Raw genomic sequence first — 14272 nt, 5'->3', positions numbered from 1 at the left:
TATTATTATTATTATTATTATTATTATTATTATTATTATTATTATTATTATTATTATTATTATTATTATTATTATTATTATTATAGTAGTAATAAGGCTATAATAATAATAATAGCGATATAAAAGTAATAATATTAAAGGAAGAAAGGACCTCTTTTTAGTATAGGGGAAAGCCTCCTTTATATAAGCGCCTTAAATTAGCTATTAATTATATAGATTATAAATACGCTAGCTAAATAGCTATTATATAGCTCCTTTATTTAATAAAGGGCAGTAACCTATAAATTAGCTCCTAGCTAAATAGCCGCCGCTAGCTATATATAGCCTAGCTAGTATAATTAATAATAATTACGCCTTATTTTAGGTACTAAAGGGGCCTTACCTATAGTTTTACTTAAATCTATATTATTCTATAAAGGCTATACGCCCTTAAGGGCGAGGCCCCTTATAGCTATATATAAGAGGGAGGAAAGGGGTAATATTAAGGGTTAGCCTTTAGGGTCTAAGCCTAGGCTTAGCCTAGGCTACCCGCTAGGTTACGTAGCGCTATAAGGTAGAAAGGGGCGCTACGTAAGAAAAGGGGGCATTATAGGCATAAAGGCGGCCGGCTTATATAACCCTATTTTACCTCCTTATAGTATGTTTAATATTAATAAGCCGACCGGCTCCTACCTACTAGAGCCGGCCCCGTTATAGACGATACCGATAACGATAACGCTAAAGCCGATTTTATATAACGAAGCTAGGGTTCGAGATAGATATAAGGCTCGTAAGAGACCTAAAGTAGAGGCAGAGGTAGAGGTAGGGCTCGAGGCCGTTAACCTAGCTAAACTATAAGCTAAGGGACCCGACCCTTAAACTTAAGCGTCTACTATAACCGCTCGCAGTTCGAGCTCGAAGATAAGCTCTCGTAGCTATTATAGGCATTATAGGCACTATAGCTAGCTTCGAGGAGCTTATAGGCATTATAGCTAGCCTTAGATGGGTTATAGACCGTAAAGGGATTACGAGGTAGCTATAGCCGCGCCTACGGTAGCATTACTACTCTAGGCCGGTCTATAATATTACGAACTACCTTAATAGCGGTACTAGCTACCTTAACGGCATTATAGGCTATATCTACCTTAGCCTTATAAGACGAGGTTATCCTAGCTATATAGCTATAACTATAATTATGCCTAGAGCCCGGTATAGTTAAGGGACCTAATATACGGTCCTTAAAGCGGAAGAATATACCCTTGATATTATAATATTATAAGGAAACTACGGAAATACGTTTTTTAGGCGATTTAGGCCCTATTAGTGCCGCGGCTAGGGCAGACGAGGTTAGGGGCGTAGATATAGTCGGTAATAGTAAGGGCATAGCTAGCCGGCTTAGCGGAAGGATCTAGAACGGAATAATATATATCCGAATATAATAATATTATAGGAAACTACGGAAATATATTTTTTAAGCAATTTAAGCCTTATTAGCGCTACGGCGCGGCTACTACGTTATAATTACTTAATGCAATTAAGATATCGCGACGCTTCTTGCGTCACCTATATATATACACTAAAATTAGGTAGCGCGAGCTAGCGGCAGGGAGAGTAGGGCAGACGGTAGGGTTGCCTTACGAATAGAAGTATGATGCCTTGCGAATAGTAAAACTCTTTATTATTTGCTTGCTTGCACGCTGTGTAATGCAGCGCGGGCGGGACCTGCGTGCGAGAAAGGGATGCGTGTGCGTAGGACCTGGTGATGCATGCTTGTCACGAAGGACAAGGAGCAGGGAGCGTCAGGACATGAGATGGCGTTGAGGGCGACGACATGTGAATTTGTGCCCTTATCCAGACGTCACCTGAAGGATAGCACAGCGATGCGGACGGTGATTCGTAAGTGAAGAGGAATCGTTGCCCACCAGGGCAAGAGCTTGCTGTTTCTGCAGTCTACTCTTACATTCCGGGCCGGTTATTTTGATGTCCCGGCCGTTCTACAACTACTTTGGCTTGACCAGGGCCAGTTACAGCTGCATCTAGCCATCTACTCAGCTCAGCTCGCCGCCCGGTGATAGGTAACCCATCTACTGCATCGTGCCGGTCCGGACTCTCTGCCGCCGGCCCACCCCCCCTTTTGCCGCCTTCTTTGATGAAAGCATACCCTGTACACATTCGTATACAACTGGTCATACTGCATCCCACTCCTTCTGCGCCGTGGGCAAGCAGCGGCAACAGGCCGCCCTCACTCCAAGTGCCCATGCCTATGGCGCCCTACCCGCAGAGGAGACAGCGAGTTGCGCACGGCACAGTCAGCGGTGCGGAGCTGAGCCTTGCCGCGCCGTTTTCCACCGCCTGGCTCACTTCAGCTGCTTGAACCTGCGCACGGGAATCTTGCCGACGGGGACGCCGACAAACGGCTCCGGGAACTCGAGGTGCTCGAGCCCCGTGGTGAACCAGCCGGCCTCGTTGCCGGCCTCGCCTCCCGCCGTCGTCTGCGTGGCGACGTCGTAGCCGGCGCGCAGGGCGCCCATGGCGCCAATCTTGCTGTAGGAGCCGCCCGCGACGGCGAGGCGGCCGTCAAACCCGTCGCGCAGCTCCTGGTCGGCCTGCATCATGCGGTCGTGGTGGCCGACGTAGTGCTGGGGGATGCACTCCTTGGCGAAGCGCGCCATGGCGAAGCACGGCGTCGAGGCCGGGATGTCGAGGTGGCGTTCGAGCAGGGCCTTAGCCTGAGCGATGGCGTCGGCCTCGGTCTCGGGCGGCGGCGGCCCGGAGTCGTAGTAGTGCCCGCCGAGGAGGACGAAGAGCTTGGTGCCGGGGGGCTCGTCCGGGCGCGCCGCCGCGCCGACGTCCGAGTCGAAGAAGACGCCGAGCGCGCGCTCCGGATTGTGCTCGCGCGGCACCGATCGCGGGATCAAGTACCCGAAGCCGGGGGGCTTGAGGTCCGTCCGCGGGTACCACACGTTGACGGTCCAGATGGAGACGGAGTGCGTGTCGGCCAGGCTAGGGAGCTTGTCGCCCGTGGCGCGCGCGAGGTCTTGCGACGAGACGGTGGAGATGACCCTGTCGTACGTAGCGGGGGAGGCGTTCTGCTCCTGGTCTCTTGCCGTGGAGATCTGCGCGCGTTGCTTGTGAGTTTCAATTACGTGGAGTGAAGGGTTGAGAGCGATGACATACCTCGACCTTTTGCGCCTCCTTGTCGTACGAGATGCTGCTCACGGGGCTCCCCTTCCTGATCTCGACGTTGGGCTGCGCCTCAAGAGCGTCGGCCAGCGCCAGCGGCAGGCTCTCCATGCCGGCGCCGCCAAAGTGCAGCAGCGAGCCCTTGGGCTTGAGGGCCATACTGCGGATCTGCGGGTCGCGCGCGAACGAGCTCATGAGCACCTCCTCGCGGGCCGTCATTTGACGCACGCCGGGCCCCATATTGGGCAGGTAGTAGCCCCAGTAGAGGCGGTCAAAGACGCTCCGCGCACTGAGGAGATCGATGTCGCCGCCGTAGATGCCGTGCACCATGGCTGAGGCGATGTTGTCGCCCACACTGCGGCTCATGCTGATGTCGCGCAGCCACTCCGATATGGACATGTCCTTGAGCGGCACGGCGCGGCTGCGCGAGCGCGTCAGCCTTCGGAACAGGAAGCCCAGCCCGGCCCAGAAGGACTCTAGGAACAGCGGCTCGCGCACAAACTCGGCGAGGCTGGCGGCGGGGGGCAGCGTGACGAGGTGGTCCGGGTAGAAGATGTAGCGCGGCTTATCGGGCGGCGTCTCGATCTTGAGGCCGAGGTCGAGGGCCTGCGGGATTGCGTGGGGCTTCTGTCAGCAAAGGCGCGGTAAAGCAGAGACTAGCAAATGAGGACAATGCATGCGTACCAGGTCGTAGAGCACCAGGTCGTCGAAGCGCCAGGTGCTCAGGTGCAGCGACGACAGCGTCCGCGGACCCCTCTCGAAGCCGACGGTGCCGCGCGTGCCGTCGACGTCCACCTCGACGCGGTCGGTCCAGATCCAGCCGCCCAGGCGGTCGCTGCCCTCGTAGAGGGTGATGCGGGCCGACGCGGGCAGCTGCTTGGCGAGGTAGTAGGCCGTCGTGAGGCCGGTGAGGCCGCCGCCGACGACGGCGATGCTCTTGCCGCTGTCATTGTGCGTCGCCGTTGCGTAGCTCGCTCGCCGCTCCACACAAGATGAAGCTCCCAGAGCTGCTGATAGCCTGGTGCGACCGCGTGCGAGACAGCACTGCTGCTGCTGCTGCTGTTGTGGGCGGCCGAGGCTCGTGCCGCTCAGCATGCGCCGTGACCGTGGGACGTTGTAGCCGAGGGACGCGCCTCTCTTCGCGGCGCCGGGCCGCCCGCCCGCGGCTGCGAGCCGTATCACGGCAATGGCTGCGTCTTCTGCTTTGCCGCGGCCCATGCTGTGGTTTCAATTGCGTCTGCTCATGGCTGGAGTCGAGGATGACGAGGAGGCGGTGGTGCGAGTCTGGTTGGCAAGACGTCGTCGGCGGTGGGTCCGGCACCCGGGACGACTCCAGCTCCAGCTCCATCCACCTGCGCGTCATCAAGGCTCCTCTTTGCTCTCTCCTTGGAGCACCATCATCACGCCACACGCGGGCCCCTTGTTAGCAATTGCTGGGTACACGACATAATCATTATTAGACACACATGCGCAATCAATCAATGGCACAATGCGATCATGCTGGAACCCGCTTTGTAGCGACAGAAGAAAGCCTCTTTTTGTATTTCCATGTCGCCCGCCGGGCTCCTCCTCGGGAGCCCAAACCTCCATCACGGCCGTCGCTTCCCCGGCCGCGGTCCTTTTTACAGACCCTGCCCTGTCGCGACCTTCTTCTGTATCCCAAATAACGCCAGCCATGCCCTCCCTGGTAACGTGAACATGAAACTACACATACACCTCCGTTATAGTACACATGACACGCCTTCGCTGTCCCGAGGCAGTGCCCTCCTATAATAGTCGCCCCGTATCCTATTCATGCATCACCCTTAGGCGATGGCATCTGCTTCGGCTGCCTGCGCCGGCTCGTCCGTCGTCATCTCGTGCTCTTCGCCGGGTATGACACGCTCGACGGGTGCACTCTCATCCACAAACTTGCGCTCGCTGACGTGCTCCGGGCCCGATTCGGCCGTCCACACCTTGTCCCGGAACCCACCCTGCTGACCCTCCTCGTGCACAAACATACAGTTGGGGTTCAGGCACGGGTTGAACTTGCACTTGGTCTTGACGTGCGTGAACTTGCAGTTGGGCGTCGTGCAGTCCGGTCCGTTGCGGCAGACGGGCATCGAAGGGTGTCGGAACGGGCACCGCGGGTTCTGGCAGTTGGGGAAGAACTTGCAATCCTGCTCGTTCTGGTGCGCCAGCCGAGCCGCCGGCGACGGGTGCCGCCCGACGCATTTCCGGTTCTTGCACGCCGCTCCGAAACTGCAGGTGTCCGTCACGTCCACGGAAACGCCCGGCGGCGCCGCTGGCGACTGGTGCGCAAACTTGCAGTCCTTGTTTGTGCAGTGCAGGTTGTATTTGCACACCGTGTCCTCCGGGTTCGGCGCCTCGCGCTTGCCACCCGACATGTCGACATCCTCGCCCTCGGCTCCCTCCTCAGTCTTGGAGCCCTCTCCGTTGGCGTCTTGTTGGTGTTGGTTTCTCCGGAACTTGTTCTTGTGGTGCGGGTCCGACACTCTGTCGAAGAGGGACTTGCCGCCCCGTCCGCGCTGGCCATAGCCGCCACCCCGTCCGCCCGGGCCACCCGTCATGAGCTGCTGTGAGAGCTGGAACATCATCTTATTTTGTTCTTCGAGCATCGCCATGAGCTCCATCTGGTTCGGAGGCTGGCCCTGCATCATCCAGTTCGCCTGGGGGCCGCCTGCAGCGAGGCCCGCCTGGAGGTTCGCAGCGCGATGGTTGTTGTGTCGTGGAAGTCGGCCAGCGCCCGTTCGAGGACCCGTGGGAGGGGCACGGCCGTGCGTGTTGATACGGTCGTTGCCTCGAGTGCGATGCAGGGCGCCGTCGCCTGTCCGGTCCATGGCCCTGTTCATCTGGCCCAGCATCCGCTTGTCCCGCCCACCACGCATGTTCCCATTGCGCATCGACCGAGGTCCCGTAGGACTTGAGTGCTGTTAGCAGCAGGCTAATTTTGGGGGTAGGAGGTGTCATCTTACGCGTTCAACTCAGAAACGTCGTTTGTACCCATGTCCGTATCCATCTCGCCGGATAGCCCGCCCTCCTGGGGTGCGTCGGCCATGGCATCGCCGCCAGCGGCGTGTCCACCGTTCACCTGCGCGTTCAGGGTCTCTATTTGCTCGAAGAGCCATTTTGAGAAGTCGCGCACGCCGGGATCGTCGGCTGGCAAGCCCAAAAGCTCTCCGGAGAGCTCGCTGGCAATTTGGTCTTGCGTCTTTCCATTGGCAAGCATAAGGATGATGTATTCGGCGAGAGCGGAGTCGTCAGTACCGCCGGTGCCCCATCCAACCTCGACGAGCTTGGGCTGGATTGCTGAGTTGAGGGCGTCCGCCAATGGCGTGTTCATCGCTACTTCGACGGGCATCTTGGCGGTGGCGCGCGAGCGATGCGTTTCGGGGGTGAGGAGATTGCGCTTCGCCAGAGGCGCGGTCGTCAACAATAGGTCCCGCTTGAGACGCGTTGCTGGCCTCGGCTGCCTCGACGAAAGAAGCTGGCCACGGGAATGTCAGATTTGTAGGTCAGTCGCTCGCGTGCAGAAGCAAAACCGTGTTCTTTTGCGAAATCACGGCAGGTCGATAGCGAGGCTGAGAGGAGAGTTGATGGCGGGTGAAGATGGACAGCCGAAAGCCTTGAGCGCGAGAGGCAAAGAAGCCAGAAGAAGTGGGTCGCAGGTATGGTTATGGTCACGTGAGGGGCTCGTCTTTGCTCCGTCAGAGGACAACGGTCCGTTTGTGACTCTGCTAACATCGGGTTTGAACGCCCCAAGCCCTTTGACGGTGAACAATCGTACCTCCCGTTATGAATGACAAAGCTTTATCCATTGCCTAGTCACGTCTAGAATTATCTAACGTTTGTTCACAGGCGTTGAACGTTGGTCTGCGCCGACAGGTCTAGTCACGTGCCGTCGAAAACCGTTGAATCGCAAGGTGGCTGGATTATTCAGCGGCTCTTATTGGCTCTCCGCGGTCTTTGCTTCGCAAGTTCGCAATTTCGCATGCGCCGCTGGTCAGCACCGACTCGGACATTGGGTCCCAGTTGCGGTCTTTCCAAAGCCCGAGAGGTTGTTCACAGGAGCCAATACGGCGAGATATTCGCGCGACTTATCGCTGAAAATCCGCTTCCCATCGGTCATGGTACCGCGACTGTTTCGAGTTGTCCAGGACTTCAGGCCCCCTCGCGCTAGGCGAAATGGTTCCGAGCTCATTTCGCGACAGCTGCCCGTCCGTGGCAGCCTCGGTGCGAATATATGAACCAGATCCGCGACGTCGCTGCCTGCTAGTTACGGTTTAAACCTCAATCGCGCCCAACCTAGGCGGCCTAGGACACCACTACATGCCCTGCACTTGACACACAACAATAACGTTAGGCAGCAACCTGGAAGGCAGCCATGACCAGGCTGACTTGGATAGCGTCCGCTCCACATCGTACTGGCGCAATCTTCCAAGATCTCTGCGAGAGCAATCTATGCGCGGACACTGCGCGAGGGCCACCTCAAGGTTTCACTAGAACCCAAGAAAGCAGCCGAGCCTCTTACGTGGCTCATCAGTCCGTTCGTCCAAGTGGGCAAGAAATTAACACACAGTCATGTTCGAGATCTGTATTCGCCATGTTGCCGCGTGGTTTCATCGGCTGCTACGGATCAAACAATCCAGCTTCGTCTTAGCTCACATACCTCGGACCTGCTGGAGCTCCTTCGGCGACAGCGACTGGCTGTAAGCCCGAGTACTTGGCAATCCTCCAGCTAGGGAGAAGCCAGGAGCCGGGGCGGATCAGGTCGATAACTTTGGGTAGGTTGCAGTGTCGGTTTGCCGGGCTCATTGCGTCTGCGCTCGGCTCGTCACAAGTGGCAGCTTACACGCGTGTCTCAGCACCAACTGGTCAGCTCTTTCAAACGCGGGGTACAAGCGGCACCGGGCGGCCCGTGACTGCGGGGATCATCGACCGTTGTTGACGAAGAGCCGAACCGTCTGGCAAATGGATGCCGCGTCCGGGATCTGAGGTGACACGGCGGCAGCTGCGGGACCCGTCGCGGGAGTCGAAGCCTCGGTCGTGCCCCCGGACGGAGGGGTTGACTTGCGTCGGCATCGGGGCCAACGCGGTGCGACGTTGGACAGGGCGGAGGGCCAGGTTTGGCCGCCGCACCGATCTTACACCGCCGGGTGGGTGGAGCCGGCGCCGTTGTGGGCGCCACGGCTCGTGTTTCATCACCGGATAGGGCGCGATGGCCGTTGCATCCTTGGCGCCGAAGTGAACAGTGACTGCATGCCTGCTAATGGCCGCCTGTTGATAGGATGAGGATACGCACCGGACTTTTGGCGACAGGCTGAATTCTCCTGCCCTGGCCTGAGGTGGTGGTCAGTCTTGCAGTTTTGACACATTCCAGATCAGGACCGACGCAACGACGAATGCGTACGCTCGCATGCAGGAGCCCGATGGCGCTGGACTAGCACGATCCCAAACTTGAAGACGTCGCAGCCGCCATTGCCGCTGCAGCTGCGACATGCAGGGGAGCATTCGGGCTCGTTGTCTTTGTCCTCTGCCGAGCTTCCTGGCCACAACAGGGAGCTTTGGAAGCTCGACTGTCGACTCTCGGACAGACGACGGGCTTTCGGGGCGGGAGGTGGGTTCGCCTAGGTGGGACACCGGGGCCCCGGATAGATAGATCGCTGGGGGTCACCATCGCTGGCAGGCTGGCCCACTCTGCCCGCCTCTACACATGCCACCCAAGACACCCTTCCCATCCGCCCCTCCCGGCGACCGGGGCTGGGCCACCTAGGGCTGGGGCTGGGGCTGGGGGGAGAGGGGCGGCGTCGCGTGTTTGAAGCTGCTGGCTTGTGATGCTTGGCCGACGAGTCGATGGGTCAAGGGGTCAGGCGCATTCCCTCTTGTGCCGTTGGCTGTGGCCGCCTGCAAAGCCTCTCTGGGCTCACTTGAGGCTGTGTCAGGTCTGTGTCCGCTGCAGCCGTCGAGGGACGTACCTTATTATTACTCGCTCGCATTCGAGGGCGCCATGGCGGGCAGGCGCATTGCTTGAAGAAAGCGGAGCGCACTTGCCCTGTTGACGACTCCAGTCCGGTCTCCCATCCCTGCCTGGCGCGTCGTCTCTCGGGCGGTTCTTGCCTATTTCGCCGGCTCCCCCTCCAACTCCGCCGGGCTTGACAGGCAACTCCACGACCGCAAACCGTTCAGTATACATACATATACCACCCCATACAATCACCTCCCCCTTCCCCGGACCGCCGGCCTGTTTCTACCCCACACCAATGTCCTCGCCCAGCATTGTGACGGGCCTTAGCCGAACCGCCGACACCTGAAATATCATTACTATTTGGGTACCCTTGGACTCGCGGGCCTGGTCGATTGCATTTGCGAATCCCTTTTCATCCTCCTGCGACATTGGACAGGGCCATACCCGCCGGCCACCATGGGTCTCGTTGAAGCGCTCTTGGAGCATGCCTCCGCCAAGTCCGTCTCCATCTTCCTCATCTTCGCATACGTTCTCTGGACCGTCCTCGCCCGCATCAATGAGTACCGCAGCATCAAGCGCCTGGGTAACCATGGGCCGGCCGTGCCGTCGTACATGCCTTGGGGTGAGTCGACCCTCGTTCTCCTGTTCCTCAACCACTGGCGTCGCAAAGCTAACTTCAAGCAGGGCTCGACTTCATGGCCAAGGGAATCCGCGCTACAATGGCGCAAAAGAACCTAGAGCTGTGGCGCGACGATTTCTTCAAGGACGATGGCTGGACTCGCGAGGCCCGCATTGTCGGCCAGCGCATCATCTTCACGGCCGACCCGGAGAACGTCAAGGCCATGCTCGCGACCCAGTTCAACGACTTCGGCAAGGGCAAGCCATTCCACGAGGAGTGGAAGGAGTTCCTCGGCGACAGCATCTTCACCACGGACGGCTCCCAGTGGCACAACAGCCGCCAGCTCATCCGCCCGCAGTTCACGAGAGACCGCGTCAGCGACCTCGAGTGCTTCGAGTCTCACATGGAGACTCTCTTTAAGGCCATGGCCAATGGCGGGCCGCTCAATGGCGAGAACCAGGTCGTCGACATGTCGCAGAACGACGGCCGTGTCTTGGATATCTCTAATCTCTTCTACCGGTACACCCTTGATGTTGCCACCGACTTCCTACTCGGCACCGACGTCAAGTCACTGAGGTGAGCATCCGCACCCCACGCCCCGAGTGACTGACCGCCATGCTAACCTCCTGAAGCACCCCGAAACAGGAGTTTGCCGAAGCCTTCAACGAGGTGCAGCGTATCCAGAACATCATCACCCGCACCAACAAGCTCCGCTACCTCGTCCCCAAGTGGACCTACCGAGCCTGCCTGCGCGTCATCAACGCCTTTATCCACAAGTTCATCGAGCGCACCCTCCGTATGGCCCCTAGCGAGTTCGACAAGACCAAGTCGGACAAGAGCTACACTTTCCTGCACGAGCTGGCCCGCTTCACCCGCGACCCCAAGGTTATTCGCGACCAGGTCATCGCTGTCCTCCTCGCCGGCCGCGACACCACCGCCGGCACACTCTCGTGGGCCATCTACGAGCTCGCGCGCCATCCCGAAGCCCTCGCCAAGCTGCGAAACGAGATCCTCGACACCGTTGGCCCGGACAAGCCCCCGACCTACGAGCACCTCAAGAACATGTCGTACCTCAAGGCCGTCCTCAACGAGACCCTGCGCCTCTATCCGTCGGTGCCGTTCAACGTCCGCCTCGCCCTCAAGGACACGACCCTCCCGCGCGGCGGCGGCCCCGACGGCTCCGAGCCCCTGCCCGTCCTCAAGGACACCCCCATCGGCTACTCCACGCTTGTCATGCAGCGCCGCCCGGACCTCTACCCGCCCGTCTCCGACACCTTTGCCGACCCCGGCGTCTTCAGCCCGGACCGCTGGGCGCACTGGCACCCCAAGCCCCACGAGTACATCCCATTCAACGCCGGGCCGCGCATCTGCATCGGCCAGCAGTTTGCCCTGACGGAGATGAGCTACGTCCTCGTCCGCATGTTCCAGCGCTTTAGCCACGTCGAGAGCCACATGCAGGCCATTGACGGCGGGTCGCCCATGCTCAAGACGGACATTGTCTTGTCCCCGGGCCAGGGCGTTCACGTCGCCTTTTTTCAGGCTGAGAAGGCGTAGATGGGGTGACCGGCCTTGTTCAGCTTAAAATCGCGATTGTCATGTACAGTACGGCAGATGATGTGATGAATCTTTGTTCTCTTTTGGCCTCATGACTATGCCACTTCCTACATTACATCCTAATGAAAGATGCAAATGAATCCTGACCTGTACCTTGAACGTGTGTGTGATGGTGGATAAGACGTGTCATTGACCATTGTCAAGACATTTACCGCGGCACCTACACACCTGGTGCTCGTCTCCTACTCGGGACACAAAGCGAGCCCCCTATTTCTTTCCAAAACTGTCCCGCACCGCCTTGCCGAATCTCTTGATTGCCTCATTCATCGCGTCGGGCGTCGCCATGGCATACGTCGTGCGGAAGTAGAGTCCTGGCAGGGGCTTGTCCTTCTCGGCCAGGAACCACGAGCCCCTCGCGACCAGTACACCGCTGTCGATGCACGAGTTGAAAATCTCCTCTTCAACCTCCTCCAGCGATCGCGTGCCGGCCTGCGGGTGCTGAGAGTAATCGACCTTGAGCCACATCTGGAACACATCAGTTAGCTGGATATCCCCCAGATATGGAGTTGGCAAGACTGGGTTGCGACTTACAAACATGCCCGCGGCGGGTGGAACCCAGCTCACAATGTCGCGTGGCAGGTTATCCTCGCAAGCAGCCAAGAGGGCGTTGCGCTTCTTCGTGTACTCCAGGCGCAGGTTCATCAGCCACTGCAGATAGCCCTCGTGTCCCCACGTCTCGTCGAGCAGCTTGTACAGGATGACTTGGGAGAACCCGGCGGGGCCCTGGCTGGCAACCTCGGCGTGCCGCTGGTATCGCTCGATGATCTGCTCGGAGGCGACCACCCAGCCCAGGCGAGAGCCAGGCACCAAAACCTTGGAGAACGAGTCCATGCGCATAACTCGGCCATCAACGTCGATGCTGACCAGAGAAGGGATCAACGACGAGACAAACTCCTCGACGTTCTTGGGAGGAGGCACATCCGGCTGATCACGCCCGGTGTAGGGTTGCATCTGGAGGAAATAGTAGGGCTCGTCCTCAATGATGAAGATGTCGTGCTTTTGACAAAGGCGATAGATGGCCTGCCTCCTCTCTGCGCCTTGCGTGGCACCCGTGGGATTCTGACCCGACGGAACAGTATAAAGGACGTGAGGCTTCCTCGCGCCGCGGGACTTTGCGTCCCAGTTGGTGAGAAGATCGTCCATGGCTTCCGGTATCAATCCCTGTTCATCAATGGCAGCGCCAAACACCTTGACGCCGAGTGGCGCAATGGTTTCCAGTGCCGTAGAGAAACTGAACTCCTCGGTGAGGACGGAGTCGCCGCGGTCCTTGTCACAAAACATGCGCAAGGCCTGCTCCAAGGCACCCGTGCTGCCGATGGTCTGGCACACCCGCCAGTCCGCGTAGGGCGGCTTGCACACAATCTCGGTGTGCTCTGTGAGGAAACGAATCATCTGGGCAGAGCCGGTGGACTGGCCATAGTTGAGGGCAATGGAGAGATCATAGACACCATCGCGGTCCCTCACGTCGTATTTGCCGATGGTGACCGTCTTGCCATGCTCAAGGGTTTCTTTCTCCGAGAAGTTTGGGGCAGTAGGGACTTTCATGCTGAGCTCAGCAAAAGGGAAGACCTCGCTGGACGGAAGGCCACCTCCGAGGGAGATGAGGCCAGGTTTTTTTAGGTGCTTCGCAGCCTGCTTGAGGGTGCACGGTTTCCTTTCGATGCTCTCATGGCTCAGGTGGGCTATCTGGTGTTAGTCTTCATCGGCGCCTGCGGGGGCAAGGGGTAAGGGCCCAAATCACATACAGTCCCAGCGCTTGGCCTTGGGCTTTCCCTCTTGCTGTAGAGCAGTCAGCGTCCGGCTCGCCGAGGAGGGGCATGGGCGAACGGCTTACCGAGCCTTTAAACATGTCACTATCCGAAGCAGCGGCAATGCCGGCTACCAGCTTGCCGGCCTTGGCTCTTCGGGCCAGGATGTCATCTACGGCGGAGGTGCGCTGGCCCTTATCAAGGCGTGCGTCACGGGCGACTGGGGCCGCCTCGGCGTTAAAGAGGCCATGAGACTTGTTGTGGATGCGACGGGCCTGGCATAGGGCTGCTGTTTGCGCGGCCGCACGACGTGCAGCGTTTCGGAGACAAGCCGCCTGCGTGGCTGGCAGCATGGCGAAGGGAGCAAGCGCTGTCGAGGCGATTGCGACTTATAAGAGTGCGCACTGGCAGCTGAAGGGCCCTCGCGCCGCCGTCTATATGTGTGCGCGGGCACCAACACGGGACATACGCTTATTCCCTGATGCAGGTAGCTTCACTGTAAGCCGCGTGGTGCCAGGTGGAAATGAAGGCGAAGCTGAGCTGAGCACGATGTTGAGAGAGAAGAAGAATCGTGGTGTGTGGTGTTAGAGTTGCAAGGTGTGGAAGTGGTACAAGGAGATTGATGTAGGTTGTAGGTAGGGGCTCCGAAGAAGGTGGTGGCCCGGAAGGCGCATCCGGCAAGTACATGCACCTTGTAAGTGACGGGGGGGAGGCAGGGGACCAGTCACCCCGCGATAAGGATGGCCAGCAGATGCCGTACATTCACTAACACCACAGTACTGTTCTCTCCAATACTTTGCCTTATCTGCAGCCCTTGGAAGCGGTGACGAGTGGGCTCCCACTCCGGCGTCGGCGGGACACCGATCGTAGCCGTAATAACCCCACGAAGTAGCAGGCCAATTCCAGCAGCTCGAGGGAGACGCCAGGCGCGCCAGGGCCCTATCAGCGTCCGATTTGGGGCAATGCGCGCGCCGAACGCCAACGGGGTCACAAGATCCATGGATCCGGGGGGGCGCACCGTCGACAGGCCCGACGGCGCCCCGCACCCGCACTTACGTACAAGGAGCGGCGGGCGCGCCCTGGGCGACACGGACCCGCAGATGACAGCACTCGCCCGCTCCGGCGCGGCCAGGTGATGGGAGGGTTCGTCGGCAAGACGGACAG

The 14272-nt window shown here is 58.6% G+C and overlaps 4 protein-coding genes across 4 annotated transcripts; 1 reads left to right on the top strand and 3 right to left on the bottom strand.

Moving 5' to 3' along the window:
- Positions 1–2336: 2336 nt before the first annotated feature.
- PLICBS_007001 (oxygen-dependent protoporphyrinogen oxidase) lies at positions 2337–4380 on the bottom strand (the record flags this gene model as incomplete). Its single annotated transcript, XM_018320392.2, has 3 exons — positions 2337–3095; positions 3157–3768; positions 3847–4380. 3 exons carry the CDS (start codon positions 4378–4380, stop codon positions 2337–2339), a joined length of 1905 nt encoding a protein of 634 aa, XP_018180289.2.
- A 587-nt stretch (positions 4381–4967) lies between these two features.
- Positions 4968–6523, bottom strand: PLICBS_007000 (uncharacterized protein; the record flags this gene model as incomplete). The annotated part of the gene is made up of 2 exons (XM_018320391.2): positions 4968–6084; positions 6138–6523. 2 exons carry the CDS (start codon positions 6521–6523, stop codon positions 4968–4970), a joined length of 1503 nt encoding a protein of 500 aa, XP_018180288.2.
- Positions 6524–9583: 3060 nt separating this feature from the next.
- On the top strand, positions 9584–11300 carry PLICBS_006999 (uncharacterized protein; the record flags this gene model as incomplete). The annotated part of the gene is made up of 3 exons (XM_018320390.2): positions 9584–9749; positions 9812–10322; positions 10379–11300. The coding sequence occupies 3 exons, from the start codon at positions 9584–9586 to the stop codon at positions 11298–11300; spliced, it is 1599 nt and encodes a 532-aa protein (XP_018180287.1).
- Positions 11301–11567: 267 nt separating this feature from the next.
- Positions 11568–13461, bottom strand: PLICBS_006998 (uncharacterized protein; the record flags this gene model as incomplete). Its single annotated transcript, XM_018320389.2, has 4 exons — positions 11568–11825; positions 11892–13042; positions 13106–13139; positions 13195–13461. 4 exons carry the CDS (start codon positions 13459–13461, stop codon positions 11568–11570), a joined length of 1710 nt encoding a protein of 569 aa, XP_018180286.2.
- Between the last annotated feature and the right edge of the window lie 811 nt (positions 13462–14272).

Source organism: Purpureocillium lilacinum (assembly GCF_023168085.1).
Source record: "Purpureocillium lilacinum CBS 284.36 DNA, scaffold_5, whole genome shotgun sequence".
NCBI lineage: Eukaryota > Fungi > Ascomycota > Sordariomycetes > Hypocreales > Ophiocordycipitaceae > Purpureocillium > Purpureocillium lilacinum.
This window is presented reverse-complemented; position numbering and strand designations above follow the sequence as displayed.